The sequence below is a fragment of the Leptonychotes weddellii genome, chromosome 9 (assembly GCF_054177405.1).
Source record: "Leptonychotes weddellii isolate Sample4059 chromosome 9, ASM5417740v2, whole genome shotgun sequence".
NCBI lineage: Eukaryota > Metazoa > Chordata > Mammalia > Carnivora > Phocidae > Leptonychotes > Leptonychotes weddellii.
Window position 1 is genome coordinate 10,962,680 of NC_138377.1, and position 20,945 is coordinate 10,983,624.

General features: G+C 52.8%; 1 protein-coding gene across 1 annotated transcript in view; it reads left to right on the plus strand.

Moving 5' to 3' along the window:
* CCDC88C (coiled-coil and HOOK domain protein 88C) overlaps window positions 1-20,945 on the plus strand; it is a 121,434-nt gene that overhangs the window by 93,682 nt on the left and 6,807 nt on the right. The window contains exons 19-25 of the mRNA XM_081829738.1: window positions 1,765-2,279; window positions 4,443-4,629; window positions 6,439-6,584; window positions 9,035-9,124; window positions 10,454-10,689; window positions 15,380-15,568; window positions 18,164-18,229. Of these exons, the coding sequence (XP_081685864.1) occupies window positions 1,765-2,279; window positions 4,443-4,629; window positions 6,439-6,584; window positions 9,035-9,124; window positions 10,454-10,689; window positions 15,380-15,568; window positions 18,164-18,229 (1,429 nt within the window). The remainder of the gene's footprint in view (window positions 1-1,764; window positions 2,280-4,442; window positions 4,630-6,438; window positions 6,585-9,034; window positions 9,125-10,453; window positions 10,690-15,379; window positions 15,569-18,163; window positions 18,230-20,945) is intronic.

The following is a 20,945-nucleotide window of genomic DNA, read 5'->3' on the forward strand; positions in this document are numbered from 1 at the left end:
TCCGGATCACTGGGCCGGCAGAGCCTTGTGAGGGCGTCTGATGAAGCCGAGGGCACAGGGCGGGTGATGTTCGTTAATTCACTCACCCACTGCTTCCTTTTTGCCTCTTTCTGGGCTCCTCCACCTGCTTTACCCACCCAGATCTCCTTCCTTCAGGGGCTGCTGAGAAGCCAAAATCAGCATCTTCTGCGTCCAGGCATCTCCATCTCCATCTCCATCTCCATCTCCGCCCTTCTCCAGAGCCCGTCCCGGGTTCATGCAACACGTAGTGTGTACTGTGTGCACGATGCTGTGTCTAGACGTGGCAGGGGTCCTCCCCGGTTGGCTCAGGAAGGGGAGCAAACAGCATTCCCTGAGCTCTGAAACGAGCTCCATGCCCACCACTCACCGGGCAGCTACGTGTCTTATGTTAATGTCCTGTTATGAGTTAGGATAGCGCCTCATGATGTTCTTAGTGTCCGTTTAGAAGGGGGAGGGTTTTGCAGGTGGAATGTGGACCAGCCTTGAGGGAGGAATTGAGCGTTGTTTTCTGTCTGGGTCCTGGTCAATACAGTGGGCTGAACTATGGTGGCACTCGAATTTTCAAGTTGGCTGGAGGCCCCTTTGGTCTGTCTGCAGCAGGGCTGTGGGTTTGGGAATGTAGGTACCTGGAACACGGGTGATGGCTCTGTATTCACTTCATTTGACACTTAAATTAGATGCTCATTTCCTAATTTCCTTCATAAATATTTACTGAGTGCCGTGCCTCATACCCGGGACTCACTGGTGAGCAAGACACACAGTTTCTGTCCTGCACTTGGGTGGTTACCAGTGGTTACAGTTATCCCTGGTCAGTGGGCTTTTCTAAGACATTACAGGAGGGAAGCAGGATTCGGGGAACCCTAATCATCTGCCCGTGGCCCTTGCTTGTCAAACCTGGATGACTTGACACCACCTGAAAAGCTAGACAGGGCCCCCACTTCCAGCCCTACACCTGTCCACATTGGGGCAGCCTCCGCCCTGTGGCTAAAGGCCGCACGAAAGTTTGTCCTTGAACAGCCACCTGAGCACGTTTCTGAGTTTGACTCCCCGACAAGTCCTGGCTCCAGTCAGATGGTTCGAGTGTGGCTGCTGTGGGGGCTGGGGGGCCAGGGGCAGAGGTGTGCAGACCAGTTGGGCACCCTGGTCCTACTGTCTGTGAGTGTGAACAGCTCAGACAAGGAAGTGGGGTCTGGAAAGAGGGTTTCCCTGAACGGGGACAGCTGAAAGGTGGTGTGTCAGTCACTGCCTTGGACTTGAGGGAGATCGTGAGTCCTCTGTGGACACGGATGTTTCCAGCAGGCAGGAGGGACAGCCCGGGCTGGTCAGGAGCTCACCCTCCTGTGCTCTGCTGCCCTCCAGAGCCAGCTGTGCAGTAACCACGGAGACGGAGGCTGGAGAAGGAGAGAAAAGTCCAAGCAGAGGGGGAAGGGGGAGGGCTGTGGTTGGGGGTCCTGAGAAGGGGGGGTGCGCATGTGTGTGTGCGGACGCACACACACGCACGTGCATGCATGAAGAATTGGCCTCTGGCAGCTGCTAGGCCCCCGCCAGGCAAGCCTCTGTCCCCGCAACCAGGACAGACCAAGAACAAGGAGACTCAGTTCTCAAGGGGAGGAGGGTAGGGTGGAGGGCCTACCCAGCCCCCAGTGAAGAGGGATTAACTGCTATGTGTGGTGGAATTCAGCTGTTTATTTTGTGGTTTCTTTCAGATCTGTTTGTGCTTAGTGAACCACCTAGTAATGTATTTATAACTCCCGAAATGAAGGGCTCCAAGTGCAGAAAGCAGAGTCTTGGTGTGCCCAGGTGGCCAAGGGAGGGAGGGCTGCTTTGGCAGGGAATCCTTGGAGACTTGTTGGGTGGGAAGAAGAGGACTCTGCTGTGGGGCTAAAGAAGATCCCTGGCCCAGACAGCTCTCCCAGCTTCCATTCTCCCGTTCTTCTGCTGCCCTGCCTCTTGCCCCGTCTGTTCCCTGCCCCATCCCCCTCCACTTTGCAGAGAGAAGCCGCCAGAGGAACCCCATTTTCTATGGGAGGCTTCATAGTCTTCCGGGGAGTTCGCTCCCTGGAGGAAAAGAAGGTCCCAGGCAAGCTCCCAGCGGGTGTGTTCTCCTCCAACAGGCATGATGGCATGCTGAAGCATAAGGCGGAGCTGGATGAGCTGGAGAAGGTTTTGAACACCGAGAGGGAGGCTCTGCAGCAGGAGCAGAGGACGGGCGCCATGGCCGTGGGTGAGAACCAGCGGCTGCGGGGTGAGCTGGACAGGTAAGCACCAGGAATCCCACCTGGCCCCGTGCAGGGCGGCCGCTGTCTGGGATTTCCCGTAGACCAGCCCTGCCCCCCCGCGAGAAGGTCCGCGGAGTCCCTTGGCAGTCGTGTGTTTTTACAAACCCTGTTGTGTTCACGGCTGGGGGGCACAGGCTAAGAGGGGACTCTCGCCAGTGGCTGGGATGGAAGGACCCAAGGGACACCTGGGTACGGCGCCTTGTATCCAGCGTGGACCCTCCTCTGATGTAGGCCACACGGCGATCTCGTGAAGGACACACTGTTGATCCACATTATTCACACATTCTCTATTCGTGAATTCACCTACTTGCTAAAATCGCCTATTTGCTGAAATCATCCCCAGATTGATACTCATGGTGCTTTCACGTACGTGCCCAGGGTGACCCGATTCTTGAGTCCCCCAGAGCACATGTTTCCAGCTGAGGGCAAACAAGGATGCTCTGCCTTCTTATTGTAGTTTCATACTGCAAAAAAGCATATTTTTGTAGTCTATTTGGTGCCATGGTGTTTTCATATTTTTGTGCTTTTTGGTAGCTATTTTGCTATTTTTTTTTAAAGATTTTATTTATTTGAGAGAGAGAGCACAAGCAGGGGGAGAGGCAGAGGGAGAGGGAGAATAGGCTCCCTGCTGAGCAGGGAACCCAATGCGGGGCTGGATCCCAGGACTCTGGGATCATGACCTGAGCCGAAGGCAGACGCTTAACTGACTGAGCCCCCCAGGAGCCCCTGCAATTTCACTATTTAAAATAGCCCCCGAGTGGAGTGCTGAAGTGTGGTCTAGGGCTCCTAGTGCAAGGCTGTGACAGCCTTCTGGAGAAAGTACATTCGAGAAGCTCCGTTCAGGCATGAGCTATGGGGCTGTGGTCATGAGTGTATTACAGGAGGTGTCTTTAAACAGAAACCCTGATAAAATAAGGAACGTCTTGATCCCTTTGACTAAATTTAACCAGAGCTTGCAGGAACGTATAACCTGTGCTTTTCCAAGAAGCCGTGGTTCAGTATCCACCAGTTCAGTGATCATGGGGACTCTATAGAGCATTACTACCTCGAATAACAAGAATCCACTGTACAACTAGTATCTCACCCACCCACCCCCCGTTTTTAATAATAGATAAGGAAACGGGCTCAGGGATGAACTAACCTGTTCAAAGTCAGTGCTTCTAGTGAATGGCAGAGTCAGGATGTGAATCAGGTCTTGTCTCATCACAAAGGCGTGACCGTATGAAGCTGCTTCCTCTCCATGTCCTTGCGTGTATGTGCCACTCGGGGGCCTCCAGTGACCCAGGAGGCCGGGCTTACGGGTGAAGGAGTGCCGGTGACAGGCCAGATGGGGGCGTGGGGAATACACACCAGCCGAAGGCTATTAGCCGGCAGGCAGGCCAGAGCTTTCCAGGTCATTCTTTCATCTTATGCTTTTTTCTTAAGAGAAACTGGACATCTGAGTGTTGATGTGAGACCTTCAGGTTTTTAAACGTTGGCACACTGACCCATTTAAAAGAAGTGTGTAGGCCAAACAAGACACATCTGTGTCCAGATGAAGTCCGTGAGCCTCTAGTAATTAGAGCTTTCAGATACAAATCTTCCCCCTAAGAAGTCCTGGTTGGATAATAGTTATGATGATGGTAATTTTAGTGGATTTCCATAATACCCTGGCATCTCATACTTTATTCATGTCAGGAGTTGAAATTAGAAAGGAGTTTGAAATTGGGAAGAAGAGCCAGATGTAGACACATGATTTTAAAGAAGAAATGTTCTGGTTCGTTGTTTTTTTTTTTTTTTAGATACGTTGGCTAAACAAAATAGCTTATTAAAAAAAAAAAAATTAACAGCCGAACCCTTTTTTCCAAGTACATATGCAGATCCGCCAAAGCTTTAAATATAAAAGAGATCATCACAGTGATGCTCTGTGGGAGCAGGTGTCTGAGCCTGCCCACGCTGTCTCCCCCAGCCCAGCGTGGGGCATCAGGGGGACCCTCACAGAACCCCAAAGAACACAGTTGGAAAACTCATTTTGTTCAACCCCCTCCTTTTACACCTGAAAAACCTGAGGCCCAGGGGGGCTGCCGTCTTGTGTCAGGTTGCACAGCGGGGGCAGAGCCTGCCATGCCCTTCAGCCCTTGGCCTGTGGCTCTCCGCCCCCAGGGTCAATTTCCTGCACCATCAGCTGAAGGGGGAGTACGAGGAGCTGCACGCCCACACCAAGGAGCTGAAAACCTCCCTGAACAACTCACAGCTGGAGCTGAACCGTTGGCAGGCACGGTTTGACGAGCTGAAGGAGCAGCACCAAAGCATGGACATTTCACTGACCAAGCTGGACAACCACTGTGAGGTGAGGCCCCGGGATGTGGACGAGAGCCCTGGGCCCAGTGGGTGGTGATGGGTCCTCATTGGCGTTGGTGCTCGAAGACTATGTGGAAGGTGGTGCAGGGGCTGGGAGGGAACAGAGGCATTTGAAGGGGAGACGGACACCATGATTGGCAGGGATGTGTCAGAAGAGAGCTTTTCATCTGCCCTTTGCTTCTCACAGGGTCGGGGAAGTACATGAGAACAGCAGAGGATGGTCTTCTGTCTGTCCCCTCGGCTGTGTCTACACTTGTCTTTCATCTTTGCAGTTCGGTATCCACACCGTTCTAGCAAAACGGCATGAATGGCTGACTCGGGCTCCGGATCCCGGGGCAGCTCGGATGGAGCTCACCCAGGAGCGCCCCGGTTTCCGGACAGGCAGAGCTATCCCTTGTGGTGCGTGAGGTTGGAAATTGTCTTCTTAAGCAGCAGAACCATCTCAGTTGAGATTATAAGCAGATCCCAGGACAGATAGGACAGGCAAAGTGGATCGAGCCGGGAAGAGCGGCTTGGTCCCAACCCCTTTCAGGACAGGACGCCTCAGGGACAGCAGCGTCCCCAGGACACAGCTCCTCTTGCCTCTTGCTTGTCCAGAAACCCTCTCAGAGGCCTTGTGCTTTGAGGTCCTGGTAGCCGTGTGGGACATCAGAGCTGAGGAGACCTAGGCCCCGGGTGCACAGATGCCTCCAGGCCCCCCTGGGCTGGGGCCGGGGGCGTGTGGAGGAGGTGGGGGCCGGACCCTTGGGCAGAGGAAGCCTCAGCCACCGCGGGCTATGTTGTCGCAGGGAGGTGCTTTAGGATTTCTGAGGAGGCCCCAGACCTGGGGTCCTCCAGTCATGGGTGGGAACTTGGGCTATGTGAAGCCCAAGCTTGGGATTTTCCTGCTTACCTCAGCCATGATGATATTCTGGGGCAGGAGCTGGAAGCCCTCAGCCCGTGAGTCAGGTCCAGCCCACTGCCTGTTTTCACACAGCTGTGAACTAAGACGGTTTTTTACAGTTTTAGTGGTTGGGAGAAATCTCAGAAGAAGAACGATAGTTTTGTGGCAAGTGGAAATGATCGGAAATTTAAGTGTCCGTGATTGGGACGTAGCCGCACGCACCCATGTGTTTGCATGTCATCCCTGGCTATTTCCCGGTCGTGGTGGTGGTGGTGGCTGAGTTGGGAGCATTGCAACAGACACCCCCCCCATCCAGCCTGGAAGCCTGAAATACAAATGGTCGTATCAGGGGCGCCTGGGTGGCTCAGTCGGTTAAGCGGCTGCCTTGGGCTCAGGTCATGATCCCGGGGTCCTGGGATTGAGCCCCACATCGGGTTCCCCGCTCGGCGGGAAGCCTGCTTCTCCCTCCCCCACCCCCCTGCTTGTGTTCTCTCTCTGTCAAATAAATAAATAAAAATATTTAAAAAAAACAAAAAAAACAAATGGTCGTATCTAAAATGACCGTTTTGACATGTGACCCAAAAAAAACTTTAATGAGATATTTTATGCTCTCTTCTTTATTATTATGAAGTCTTCAGAATCTTTGTATATTTTGGCACATCTCGGTGCAGACTGGTTGCATTGTAAGTGCTCCGTGGCCACACGTTGCTGGCGGCCGCCAGATCGGACAGGGCAGGTGCAGAGGGACTTCGGCTCTCCCCAGGCCACTGGCTCTCTCGGTCCTTACAGGTTCTCACCGGTGGAGGAGTGGTGCGCATCTCTGTGCCCGTGACCCTTCCCTTGGAAGCCAGATTCCCAGCAGTGGAATCCTGGGACCATACAGTGTTTGAAACATTGACTTGATTTGTGTTTTAGTTGCTGTCCCGTCTCAAGGGGAACTTGGAGGAAGAAAATCATCACCTGCTGAGCCAGATCCAGCTGCTGAGCCAGCAGAACCAGATGCTCCTAGAGCAGAACATGGAGAGTAAGGAGCAGTACCATGAGGAGCAGAAGCAGTACATGTAAGGACTCGTGTGGGAGCGATGCCGGTAGACAGAGGGGCTCTGGCTTCCCCGGCCCCGTGCCAGGACCGGTGACATTCTGGGCAAGGAATGGCCCCTGGGCCCGTTGGTGTCCTGAGGGCACGGGGACAGACCATCTTACCCGCACATCCTTCTCTTGACGTCCCTGGAACGGTTCTAGGTTTGTGACGTGTGGTGGTTGGGTCTTGTTTGCTCTTCAGAGACACTGCCTACCACTAGAAGCTTCGGAATCTGCTTTTGGAATTAAGCTTACTTTTAAAAATAGGATCGTGCCCACAAGAAGTATCTCAGGGAAAGAATTCAGATGGAAGGCTGAGCCCGGGAGCCATAACTGGTGTCTTTCTGTCTCCTTTGTGTTCCCCTGGATTACTGGAAAGTGGCTTTTTGTCCTCTCTCGGCTGGGGTCAGGGAAGTGCCCGCTCTGTCATGGGCCCCATGAGGTGCACAGAACCAGTCCCCTGGGAGCCAGGTACGGGTAGGGGTGGTGGGGTGTGTGGGAGCATGTCCATGCCAGGTGGCTGTGGTGGGAGCTGGGGCTCTGTTGCTGACATGGGTTGGGGAGAAGGCAGGCAGGTGGGGGGACCCGAAGGTGGAGCCCAGCAGTGGTCTGGGTGCCGGGAACATCAGGAGAGAAGGCTGGATAAGGAGGCGGGTGCTCAGCTGATGAAGGCTTCTGTGCCCAGCTCATGAGTTGGGATTCGCCGGGAAGTGTTAAAGGATGCTGGTCTAGCAGGGCCGAGGAAGCTGCCAGAAACAGAGGTCAAGAGGAAGAGCCCCGGTATGGGAAGCTTCATGGTGTCGGGGAGTCAAGTCATTCAAGATACATCTCATGGATCCAGGGTGATGTTTAAGCCTCGTGCTGTGGTGGTTGGACCGTCCTTCCTCATGAGGGGGACCGGCGGGCCAGCACTGGGACGGCCAGGGGAGACGCACCGGCAGAGGGACGTGGTGCAGTGAAGCCCAGTAGCCCACTGGCCATGCTCTCCAATGTAACAGTGCTTCTTGGTCAGTTTTCTGGCTTTACCTGCTCCTGTAGAGGGGCAGGCTCCCCACTTACTGGATGATGGTTTACATTGAAAACCATGCTGTAAATTTGGGGTAGATTCGACCTTTGACTGAAGTTGGCTCTCTCGAATCCAGCTGATAGAAACTGCCTGCAGGGCTTGGGCAGGTGCTAGCGAGGAGAGTAGGAGCCTGGTACCCAAGGGGGATGATTGGATGATGGTTTTGCATTAGACAGTGGAGAACGCCAGAAGTTGGCATAAGAGCGCCATTCCGGGCCCTGGGAGGGGTGCAATGCCGGCTCTCTGTGAGTTAATGTGCATTTCTGGGTCCAGACAGCCACGAAAGCATGCAGAGGGTAAGGCCAAGCAGAGTGGGGTTTCATGGCCGGGGCCAGAGGTTCACAGAGCTGTCACTCTTCGTGGAGGTGTGCATGTGTGGCGGACTCAGCCACCCGTTCGGCTGGAACCCCAACAGCCTCACAGCAGAGAGGCCTGAGCACTCACCTCTGGTTCAGAGGCCTCCTTTTCAGATGAGGAGACCAGGGGGTGGGGGTGGCCTGTGGGCAGTACGGATAGAGTGCTCCGCCCCCGTGACTCCCTGAGATGAAGCAGAAGCACGCTCTTCCTATCAGGAAGGCCAGACTCTCCCGGGAAGCCCAGGCGCCCTCTGGCAGCCCCCGGGGTCCAGAGGTGTCTTGATCCTTTCTGTGTTTTTGAAAACGTGAACTTGTTCCCAACATTTAGAGGTCAGATTTGTCTTCATAACCTAGGTGTCCTGGCTTCTCTAAAAAAATTGGCGGATCTGCCCTGCAGGCCTTGCGCACGGCTGCCTGACAGCGAGCTGCCAGACCTACAGCCCCCGCCAGTCCCCTGCCCCTTCCAGGCCTGCTTTGCTCCTTATCTTCCCCGTCTGGCCCCCAAAAGCTTTCGAGTTTGCCCCTGTGGAAGTGTTATCAGAAACCCGGTGTCAGAGTGGGTCCAGGTCAGAGGCCTGACTTGGCGGAGCTGACTCTTTCAACCTTGATGCCCATCCAGCTCCCTGAGGGCACACCTCCTCCCCTCACCAAAGGTATTACTAACACACAAGCCCCCTGTCTGACCCTGAATGCCCAGTGTCCCGAATGACCTGGCCGGCGAGTCCTTGGGGCTCTAGAAGCACGTAAGTTTTCAGATGGTTAGGGGTTTGCTCCCTTGAGTTGACTTGCACCCAGACCCTGAGTACTCCAGCACAACTCCTCAGGGTATCAGGGCTTCCTGGACCCATGCCAGACGTTTCCATTCACACATCCCCGACTTCGTGATCATGACGGTCATGAGCACGATGATGTCCGAATCCCAGAAAAGGTCCCGGGCTGGGCTGACAAGTAAGTTCATGGATTTTATTTAAAACTGGATTGAGAACCCTCCTTTCCTCTCTCTTCACAGAGACAAATTAAATGCCCTGCGGAGACATAAGGAGAAACTGGAAGAAAAAATCATGGACCAGTACAAGTTCTATGATCCTGCTCCAAAGAAGTGAGTTTATTTAAGTGTCAGGGACGTAAGCCCAGGACAGAGAGCTTCCTCGTGCATGAGTGGAGTGGAACCCCCTCCCATCTAGAGCAGCACCCAGCTTGGAAGGCCCGTGCCTCCCGCTCTGTGGAGGTCCTCTGTGTGCAGGCCGCCCCCGTGACTGAAGGAGTTAGATTTTCAGCCCCGTACTCTGTACTCTGGCTTGTCCTGGGAGGGTCAGCGAATGCCAGCTGACCCTGATGAGACATGGGCTTAATTTAGCTACAGCCCTTTCCAAGGGGCGGAGAGTCTGTGGTGTGGGAGCCATTAAAGTGGGACAGAAGGGTGGCCGTATCAGGTTCTGTCCCACGATTTAATAGGACACTGGAAATCACATTCCTGTTTGGGGGACAGAAGCTGGTGTACCCGGGCTCTTTAAACACGGGAACCTCTGGGCCTCACACAGATTCTCCTGGACGCCCTGAACCCCAGGGCAGGTTCACAAACTCAGTCCTTTCTCCAGGGAGAAGCAACCTCCTGGTGGTGGGGGCCAGCTCAGTCCCTGGGGACTGCCAGCCTGGTCCCGCAGGCCTTCCCCTGGTCCAGGCCTGAGCCCCAGGAGCCGGCCGTTTCTGTGTCCTGTCCCAGCCCAGCCTCGAAGTCAGGATCACCATGAATCCTTCAAGGTTCTCTGGTGAACCACAGAATTTCTGAACCTCGGTCCTCCTCCCTCTGTCTGGCAGAAACGGAGGCCCACATGAGGAGACCAAGTGATTTGTGCAAACATGGTACTATCTAGTTTCAGGGCCAGTTTTTTTGGTGATATCAGTACACCCCCATTTCCAGTCAGCTGCAACTCTATTGCTTACTCTTGAAATTCACTGGTTTTAATTTAAATGGCCCACTCTTCCCTCCCCTCCCCTTCCCTCCCCTCGCTCTCCCAGACTCCTCCGTGCCAGAGACTGGTTGAAGAATGTCAGCTTATTCCATTTACTGTTAGCTTTAGCAGAAAATGAGGAGGTCCGTGGCTCAGTTCCAAAATGGCATTTTGACAGAAAAATTGCCGACGGACACGGCTTTGTTTCACGTGCATAATAAGGAGTTAGGAATTTGCATCATGTTTGAAGTTCTGTTTCCCCAAGAGGCTAGTGTGGATTTCCACCATAATGCACACTTCTACCATCCCTGGGCCCCAAATCCGATGATCATGGTGATGGTGAGGAGTGCCATCATTCTGAACCCCAAATTAACGGCTTGTGATGGAAAACTCGGCTCACGTCAGGGCACCCCCGTGACCTGCTGGTGGGGCAGCGAGGGTTGGTTGTGTCCTACTAACAATCGGCTTCTCGCTAGGAAAAACCACTGGATTGGCGCCAAAGCCTTAGTCAAGCTCATCAAACCAAAGAAAGAAGGCTCCAGAGAACGACTGAAGTCAACCGCAGAGAGCCCTCCTTGGCAGGTGGAGTCCCCGGACCCAACCTCGCCATCTCCTCAGCTCCTCAGATTGCAGCCAGAGAACCCCGAGGCCACCCCGTCTGGCTCCAGCGGTGCGGAAGAGCGGGACACCCTCAACGGGCCTGTGGGTAAAGGTAGGAGCGGCTGACCAGGCTGCGGTCAAGCTACAGAGGGGGTGCTCTGAAGGGCTCTGCCTGGATGGGGTAGAACGCGAGACGGTGTGTGGGTGTGCACGCGTGCATGTAGGAGCGTGAAGAGGGTGTGCTGCTTACACACAGGTCTGCCTCCTTGCGTGTGTCAGCAACCCATCAGCAGCTTCGTCCCGTGACGGTTTCGTTATTTTAGAATGAGAAGCGTCCCGCATCACGTAGGCTGTGGTAGCCATCCAGGGCTGATGGGTACGCAGGTGCTGTAGAGACGGGCTCAGGAGTGTATGTCTGGGGGCTGTGTGTGTCGAAGATTCAGAGGCAGATGTTTCTGAAGGGAGATCCCAGGGGCATCTAACCTGATCTGTACACACGCGGGATCTCCAGGACCAGGAAGTCCCCGAGTCCTCCCAGCCGCAGGGCACGGCTTACCTTTTTACTTATGGCTGTCATTTGGAGTTTGCCAGACGTTCTGACGTGGATTCCTGGTCGTATATGCTGTATTTCCTCAAATCTAAGAGGCTGTCAGCGATACGCTGCATAATTACTTTATATGCCGCCAGGAAAAGCATGGGCATTCCGAGAGGGCCGTGCTCTACAGACTTAGAGGGTTGTGCACAGACATAAGGGGAAGACAGGAGCGCAGCACATGGGGCGTGGCAGTGACCGTTTCGTCAGAGGTGCCTCCTGGCCGGTGGTGACCGACAGACCCCGTCAAAGCTGTGTCCGAATTTCAGAGCCGTGAAGGAATGGGGGGAAAGCGTGTGCCTCAGAATCAACTATTGTTTTCAGGTTTACTTCTAAAGTATAATTTTGAGGGTTCTTTACCCATAAACGTGCCAGGCATGCACCCTGAGTAATTTAAATTTTTATGAAGGACCCTAGGACTTTCTGAAGACTGGGCCTAGGTCTGGGAGCCCTGTGCCCCCGGGGGCTGACGTTACAGTGCTGAGGGCTGGTGGCGACAAGCTGCCCTGTGAGTGTGATATGTGCACAAGCCTTCTGGGGGTGCCATTCAGTAGATCCTGTTGTGTCACTTCCGAATGCAGAGAAGAAAACGTGCGCTTGCACGCACATTGGGGACGAATGCTTGCATTCCCGTTCTTTACAGGAGATCAGATTAGGTAAACGGCTCAGGTGCAGCTAAGCAATGATGGGGCCGAACCTTTGTTTCTGTCTAGCAGGGCTCTCTCCCCTCGGGTTTGCAAGTTGGCTATTTAAAGTTGTTGGCCTTTATCCCCTCAACTTGTATTATTCTCTAAACTGACTTAACTACCATCGGCCTAATGAGCTAGGAAAACTTGGAGAGGAAAGAAATACTTGACTGGTCCAGGCTGCTGTGCTGATCCATGGACGAGCAGATCAGGGAAAATTCTTCATAACAGCAGCTGTATATGTACTGGGCATTCCTCCCTGGCTCCTTTTAGCTAATTGACATGCTTTACCTGTCTCCCGGAGCCTACCTACCGCCTGAGGTGGGCACGATTAGTCATCCCTGCTCGGAGTTTAAACACTTGCTGGTGTAATCAGTGGTGGAACTGGGATCCACACACGGGTCTGCGGGGCCGCTGAGCTGGAGCTCCTCACCACTGTGTGCAGGAATAGCCATTGACAAACGTGCTGCGGAGCCTGGGGCCTCTTATTCTGTGGCAGGAGCACCGGCCACCAGGTGGCGCTGTGGAGGCAGAAATAAGCAAATCGGAAATGCCTTAACTCTGCAGCTTATTAATCAGAAAGTAAGACTGAGTGTCTGCTCTGACAAGCCATGAAGTGTGAGATTGGAGTAGAGGTTGTGCAGGCGATCTTAAAGGAAACAGTTCTTGGTGTGGCGGGGTTTGCGGGTACAAAAAGAGGTATTTTCATTATTTTTAAATGGGTACTGTCAAAAGAGGTTATTTTAGATATACAGAATTATTGGTGAATACTTCAGGAGACTGTGGTCTCATGACCTCGGGCCAGAAACATACTGTTAGGTGTTTGCAAGGCCTTTGAGCAGGAACGGGAGTGGAGTGTGCACCTGATCGTCAGGGGGCCTGTCATTAAAATGGATGAGTAAGAGAAGCCAGGTCCTAAATTAATAAACATCCTTATTTAATAATTTAACACGTTGAAATTGAAAAAAGTCTCAGCCATTGGCTCCTTGAGCGATACATAATTCTCCTTCCGTGCAGAGTATAGCGTTGGCACTAAGACACCCCTAAATTAATCACGTTGAGTCAGAGCATAAATGATTCACCGAGTCCTGATTCTGGGCTTGTCGTGGGTATTGTTCCCGTCTTTCCTGGGTCGGACGGGATTCTGATCTCCTGCCTACATTTAGGTAATTTAGAGTCATTTGTTATTATTCACTTCATTTATTTGTTGTTTTTTTTTTTTTTTCCTTCCTCTCTTGGGTTATCCGGGGAATAACAATTTAGCAACTCAGCGCAAAAAGAGTCCCTTTTTGAGAAGCAAAAGCAAGGACAAAGACAAGTCTCCAACGGCCCACCCGACTCTCTCTAAACGCCTGCGGTTCTGGTCTTCCTCTGACATCCCATCCTCTCCTAACGAGCCTGTCCCTTTTTCAGAAATTGGAGATTTCTAATCCTTTTCCTTTATCATGTGTTTTCATCATATATCCTCCTTCATTTCTGAAATCCAAACAAACCAAAAAAAAAAAAAAAAAGTATCTAAAGGCCTGATGACCCCTAGTGGACCCCTCCTCCTGATCCCAATTCCAAGCCAAGTTTAAAGTAGCCAGCGTGGATTCTGATTTCAAAAGAGAAGATGAGTTGTCACACCCTCTGGACCATTTCTCCAGCACAGCCCAGTTGTAGGGGAGCCTCGGGACATCCATGCACAGGTCCGTGGGCCAGGATGTCCGTGCTAAGTAAGTCCAGCGGCCGCGTGCCGCCCCCCCACGCTCGCACCTGCAGGCTTGTGTCGTGCCCGTGTGTAAAAGCAGAACTGGTTGGTTGTCGCTTTGCTTCCTAAAATAGACGGCCTCTGTCAAGTGAGATTTTTTTTTTTAAGACTTATTTTTAGCAGCTAAATTTAAAGCTGCTGCCCTTTCCTCCTCCTCTGTCAGAGCACCGAGTTGTTGGCTTTTGCTGACAAGGCCCTTTGCAGACGTGCTCTGTGTCCCGAAGGATTTATTGCTCCGTTCAAGCATTTTGTATAATTGGATCGCTGTTGCCAAGCCAGAGGTCAGCCCAGAATGAAGTCTTATGACTGTGCGGTGGCTCTCTGACCTCTCGGATGCGGACGTTAAAACGGTAGCGGACAGAAAGACCGTCAGCACACCGGTCACGCCCAGAGCGGGGGCAGGGGGACGCTGGTCCATAGAGGCCTTTAGCTACTGTGCTGTCTGCTGTCGTTCTTGTGCCGTCTTCCTGAGTTTTGCCACATCTTTTTATCCACCTGTGTGGATCATGTACATGTTTTCCCTTGAATTGACTCACCGTTGCCACTTAAATTTATTTTAAAGGGAAAGATTATTATCAGTGCTGTCTGTGGAAAACCCATATCACCGCAAAAACAAGGTAACCGTACAAACAAATACATACCTATTAAGCTGTTGAAGTCAGTCAGTGTGGCACTGACTTCATGTCACGCGCTCCCCCTCGGGGACCCTGGGCCGCCGTGCCCCCGGTCCTCGGGGACTCTGTCTCGCCAGCATGCTGTCGGCCTCGTCCTGCTTCTCTGTCCGCTCCCTTCCACCTCCCCTCCGCTCCTCATTTTAACTGCACCTACTGGATGCTTGTCCCCATTCATTCCACCAGACTTGAATCTTGCTTCTCATCAAGGGTATCTTTCAGAATCCAAATTTTGCCTTGGTTTCAAGTTGTAAGATTTGGGCACTGAAAACTTCCCAGGGAGTCCAGACCCCCGACTGGCTGAGGGGCTTGCGGGGTCAGCCCCGAGGGAGGGTGTGCCTCTGGGTCCCGGCCGTGGGGTGCCTGGAGGGGGACATGGTGCCAAACAGCGCTGTCCTCATGCTCTCAGGAGCTCCGGCCGCACGCATGTTTATCTTCCATTTAGAGAGCCCGGCCCCTTTCCTACTACTAGGTAGTGGGAGGGTTTTTTTTTTGTTTTTTTAATGTTTTTATAGAGATTTTGTTTAGCGAGAGTATGTATTCGGGGTAGAAAATGTAGTGATTGCAGACAAGCACAAGATACAAGGGAGAAGTCACTGTTACAGCGATTAAGACTTCTTAAATGATTGTTAGTTTAGGAGTAAGCTGCTTTCTCAAATCCTAAGTGAAGCCAGTTGGCAGGATGCACGTCTGTCCGTCCGTCCGTCCTGGACCTTCGGGGCCTTGGCTGCAGGCCTGGAGTGATCCTGAGCAGATGTCGTCAGGATCTTTTGAAATCGGGCATCTGAGTTACATGTCGTGTTGTTACACGAGCTCACGTGCTGATCTTCTGGCAATGGTTCATCCTCTTGAGTGCCTTATCTTGTCACAGCCTTGCAGGGCTCGCAGTCGGACCCATGCGTCGAGCCAGGGCCAGCCTCTCTGCACGCCCCCCCTACCCCCCGCCAGGCCTGTAGCCAGGGCCCTCCTGCTGACACCGCAGCCCAGCTTCTGTCCTTGTGGTCCGTGCGCTCCGGTGCCCCTGCTTCTAGGCCTCGGTGTGGTAGCCCAGCTTTGGCACAGGATTTTGCCGCCCCGTTTCTCAATGTCCTTCTCTGCCCCAGGCCCTGGGGACCTAAAACCAAAGCAAGGGTCCCCGCACAGAGGCAGCCTTGACCGCACGGATGCCTCCGCTGACCCAGCCATGAAGCTCTGGCCCTTGGAGCTGAGCTCGCGGACCTGTTCGACCTCAGCCATCACTACAACCCCTTCCAGCTCCACCCCCCTCACCCGGCACCCAGGCCGCCCCAAAGGTGAGTCGTGGGCCCCTCCGGAAGAAGAGGGATGCGCGTCCGGGGTCCTTCCTGAAGACCCCCGGGCTCGCAGAGACAGGCGGTAAGCAGGGCGCTGGGGCTATAGACGAGCTTTGCCATCACGTAGGCACGGCTTCTGCCTGTCGGCTGTGTGACGTGGGGCAGACAGCCTCACCCCCTAGAGGCCCGATCCTAAGCCACTCTCACCACCACTGTTCAGGAATTGGTGGCACCCAGTAGCTCCAGAAGGGAGGTGAACTGCGGTTTGGGCTAAAAGCAGGCAACGCCCTCACCCCACGTTGGTAGGAGTTCGGGGGTTAGTCTCTATGGAGGAAATGCGAGAGTGTCTCTGAACCTGGAGGTGGCTTGCGAGAGCGGGAGGCAGGTCTCCTTCACTGAGAACGAGGGGATTCGGGGAAGGGTTTACACAGCGAACCTCTCCCAGGGGGCCAGTAGCCCTGCGTGGTCACAGCTTTAGACGTGAGACTAAGATGTTCTTCAAGCCATCTGATAGGCTTGAGAAATTCCCCACAGAACGAACGGCTCAGTCAGATCTTGTCAAGTGAAGCCTCTGGAAGTTCGGGGATTCCCGGACCCCTGAGGAGATCCTCCACCAGTAGTCCAGGATAGGTGAGGTGGTTCTCCTCACGAAGCAGGAACGGGATGCTGTAAAAGAGAGCAGTTAAGGGAAAGGCACTTGCAAATCTAAAAGACGCAAACAGAAAGGAAGATAAAGCCTAAAACTGAAAAAGACTGTTCTGCTTGTAACTTAGAAACATGAGAGTATGCGAAGCAACATCTGGCAGAGCCGGAAGGGGGGTGCTTCTCAGGTGTTGGGAATCGGAGAGAACTCGGAAGGATGATTATGTTTTTGTCATCACCCCACCCACTCGACTCTTGAAACCTGGCTGTGCAGAACCTTGCTTGGACAGGCAAAGCAAACAGGGTTCCCACCCTCAGGGCGCACCTGGGTTAGCGTCATGACCTTGCTCACAAGTCACAAACACCCCTGGGGAGAGGAGAGGAGTGAGCACAAGGCCGCCAGGCAGTCCTTCTCCACTCCCGGCCAGACCCTGGAAGCAGCAGTCGCTTTCTGCTGGAGGTCAGGGGAAGGGTGCGGTGTGCCGGCTGGGACAGGCAGTCAGCAGTCCCCCCCCCCCTCCACCACCACCCCCTTCTCCCGGGTTTGGGGTGCAGAAGCCCTGCCTGGTCTCAGAGAGGGGGCTGGGGACTCCCATCTCCCCTCAGACTTCAGCAGCCTGTGTGGCTCAAGGTCCAGCCCTTCAGACTAAGTCACGGGCCGTGTGAGCCTAGATCCCATTCATAAACCAGAGCCCGAGCCCCGAAACATCTCTGGCTGTCCCTACAACTGCAGAGCCCCGCGGGAAGGTCGGTCACCGCTGCAGACCCCACCCCAACCACGCGATTTCCTGGCAGCCTGTTCCCACACTCCCGCGTTCATGGCCACAGTGGGCACATAGCCAGCTTCAAGTGGAAGGAAACCCCCTTAGAGTCAGCCATTTCTTTAAGTCCGTCTGGTTTCTTTTAGAGCAGAATTTAACAAACAGGATCTGGGCCCTATGGAGTTGCCTTTGCTTCCAGGTCCTTTCAGTAAAGGAAGATAGGACACATACATATTACTGGTTTGTGTCAATATTTCCAATTCAGATTTAACATTACAGGGATTTCATATTTGCGTGTCCTTTTCTTTACAGAATGCTTGTCTGCTGAAACATTGATTTTTTCCCCCCAAAAAATATGCAATAATGGTTTAAAAAGTAATCCTACCAGTGCTACCAGTCACCATAAACCCAACAAGCAGTGTTTTCTCTGTAGCTCTTAGTCCTTAGATTATATTGCACTAGGGATGCTCTCAGAGTTTTACATTCAAAGTTCACTGCAGATCAGTGTTTCTCCGTGCGTGATAATGCTAACAATCTGACGAGGTAAGGTTTGTTCCTGTTTCCAATTTTAGACTTTTTTCTTCGTAAATTAAGCCCTGTGTGTTTTAATGTGTAAAATAGATGGAAAAACCTGAATTACGTGAAAAGCTGTGCTTGGGTGCTCTAGACCCCCTCTCCCCCTCAGTCCCCCTGACTCCATTCCCAAACTACCCTCTGGATAACCTTTTTTCTTAGTTCCTTGTTTATACACCCGGTGTTTCTTTTTGTAAAAATAAACCAAAATAGGGGCACCTGGGTGACTCCGTCGGTTAAGCGTCTGACTCTTGATCTCAGCTCAGGTCTTGATCTCAAGGTTGTGAGTTCAAGCCCCACATTGGGCTCCATGCTGGGCTTGGAGCCTACTTAAACACAAACACACACATAAATAAACAAAATCTACACACCTTGTTTTTTTTCTACCTGGGCATACATCATGGAGATCTTTCTCACTCAGCCTTTTTATAGCTCTGTACTGATGAAAATGGCCACATTGCGATCTTTTCAACCACCCTACCTCCAGCGTTGATTCCTAGAAGTAGGATTGTCATGCCAAAGGACAGATAAAAAATACACTTTTCCTAAATAAGAGTCTGTAGTTGTTCCAAGTGTTCCAGAAAACCCTATCTTAATAACCAGCGACCTTCCACCATAGGCTGTAATTCAGACGACAGCTTCTGTGACCTGTCCCTGGAGCTGGATTTCAACCACAGGCAGCATGGTGAGTGCTCAGTGCGTCGCGCCCTTGGGCCTGGCGTCTCAGACTGGTTTTCATCAACAGTACTTTTCCTTCAAGCTCAGTCCCCTGTGGAAAACAGGTAGACGTGAAGTTGTTGTGTTGAAGCGAGAATGGGGGGGCGGGGGGCGCCCTGCAGCCTCCTTCCTGCCCTCCCCAGGGGCCTGGGCATGTGACTTCTGCTTCCATACCTCCGTGACAGGGAAGTCATCACCTGCAGAGTGTCCCACTTCTGTAGGCTCCAACTCCCCTTGTTTGAAAGTGCCCCTCAGGTTTGCCAGGACATTCTGCTGACCCCCACCAGGAGCACTGATTGCAGGGAGGCCTCTCACTGTCCTCACTTGGATTTTAGTTGTCCAGAGTAGCTCCGAGTTTTGTGTGGCCTTAGAAATTGTTAGAAGCGCTCGGCCATTTGACTTAGATACATTGTAAGTTTCTGCAGAAGGGAAACAGTGAATTATACCAGCCGCCTTTTAAAAATTAAAAGCTGCTTTGGGCTTTTATAATTTTTTGAAAAACAAAAATCCTAGAAGAGTGGGAAAATAATTCTTAAAAAAAAAAAAACTCAGCTCACAGTGAGCTCTGTTTACTTCTAAGCAACAATAAATGTGGGAGCTAGCGTAATCTGCTGCCTTAGTCATTGTCTTTTTTTTTTTTTTAAAGATTTATTTTGAGACTGAGAGCAGGATTTGGGGGGGTGGTAGGGCAGAGGGAGAGGGAGAGAGAATCCCAAGCAGACTCCCAGCTGAGCACAGAGCCCAACTTGGGGCACCATGTCACGACCTGAGCCGAAATCAACAGTCGGACGCTTAACCGACTGAGCCACCCAGGCGCCCCTCCTATCCTAGTCATTGTCTTAAACGTTTTATGATGCTGATAAGTCATACGGATACAGACACTGGCACTGGGCGTGAGAAAATACAGGCTCTGTGGCAGAACAGTTTAACGCACAGGCCCTCGTGTCTTCACACCAAGGGGAGGGGAACACACCGGGGGGTATTGTTAAGGCGAGCTGAGGAGCCCGATCAATGCTATAACAGGTGACTGCCGAGGGGTTTTCTTCCTAAGTACTTTTTTTTTTTTTAAAGATTTTATTTATTCATTTGAGATAGAGCATGGGGTGGGCAGAGGGAGAAGCAGGCCCCCCGCTGAGCCAGGAGCCCGATGCGGGGCTCGATCCCAGGACCCTGGGATCATGACCTGAGCCGAAGGCAGATGCCTAACCATCTGGGCCACCCAGGCACCCCCCTAAGTACTCTTAAGCACTCTGATTCCTCCAGCTTTTCTTAGCAGGGAAAAAAAGGAAAAGCAGTTTTCAAAGTGGTACCTGAATAAACAAAAGTACTTTGGGGGCTAGGGGACTCCTGGCTGGCTTAGTCAGTTAAACGTCCACCTTTGGCTCAGGTCATGATCTCGGGGGCCTGGGATTGAGCCCCATGTCAGGCTCCCTGCTCAGTGGGGAGTCTGCTTCTCCCTCGGGCTTCCCTCTCCACCATGCTCTCCTCTCTCTCTCTCTCAAATCAAGTTTTTTTTTTTTTTAAGTGCTTTGGGTCCTATTGATTTGTATTACAGTTTTAATGAAACTTCATTCTTTTTCAAAGAGAGATGTGCATTTTTCGTGTCAGTTTTTCCCTTCTTGAAGAAGGGACTTACTCTGCTTTTATGCTTTTTGCGAAAACCAAGTATTTTTTGGCTCCTCCCCAAACCCCCTTTGTTAATAAGAGTTTTCCAGATGCCTGCTGTTTGCAGAGCGCACCAGCACTTGGGAACCAGGCACCCTATAGACCCAATCAAAAGGAAAGTGTCCCCGGGGGTGCGATGAGCAGAGTACCTCCCAGCGAATCTCCAGTTCTCTGTGCAGTTCAGCTCAACAGCCGCTGTGCACTAAGAGGGATGCTGGGAAGACAGAAGTGCAGTTCCTGTCCCCCAGGGGTCCGTGGTCCAGCAGGACAGATGCTGGTGCGGGGCCGGCTGGCAGGGCTCCTGCAAGAGTGGACCAGGAGAAGCAGGTCTGCAGGCCTTGAAGGGGCAGCTGCCCTTTGCGGGGGTGAAGCCACCCCTCCTGCCACCGGGCTCAGCCTGCGACCTGAGAGCTGCCACACACCTCCTCGGGCAGGCGCCGGCAGCAGCCGCGAGGGCTGGTTTCTCCGGCCCTTGTCACTGTACGGCTCGATTTTTCCCTTGGGGGTAAATGTGAATTTGAGACAGGGGAAGCAAGGAGCTGATGGACGACAGACGACCAGGGAAAGCCAGCTCTCCTCCTCCTCTGGGTCCCAGCACTGCTCCCGGGGATCACCGGAGTGCTGGTGCCCTGCGCCCCCCCGTACACCCTGCTGTTTCCCGGCTCCCACCCTCACCAGGTCTCACGTGGGTTCCAGAAAGCTCTATACAGTCATAGGAGTGGGTACTCCCACCCCAGCCACTGGCTTACCCCGAGCCACCCTTCTTTTCGGTCTGATTGCTGTACTAGAGTCGGTGCGAGATTTCTTTTAAGTCCTAGCCGTAGACCTAATAAAAACAGTGCTAGTTGTCGTTTCTGGATCGCCTACTGGATGCTATGCCTCGCACCCAAGTTGGCGAAGCTGGATCTCCTGATGGGAGAGCATAGAGAACCCCAAAGTCCATCCTTCCTGAGGACGTCTGCCTTAACTTTGGCATAGAGCGGCTCTGTTATGCAGCCTTTCTCAGATTGGACGGTTCA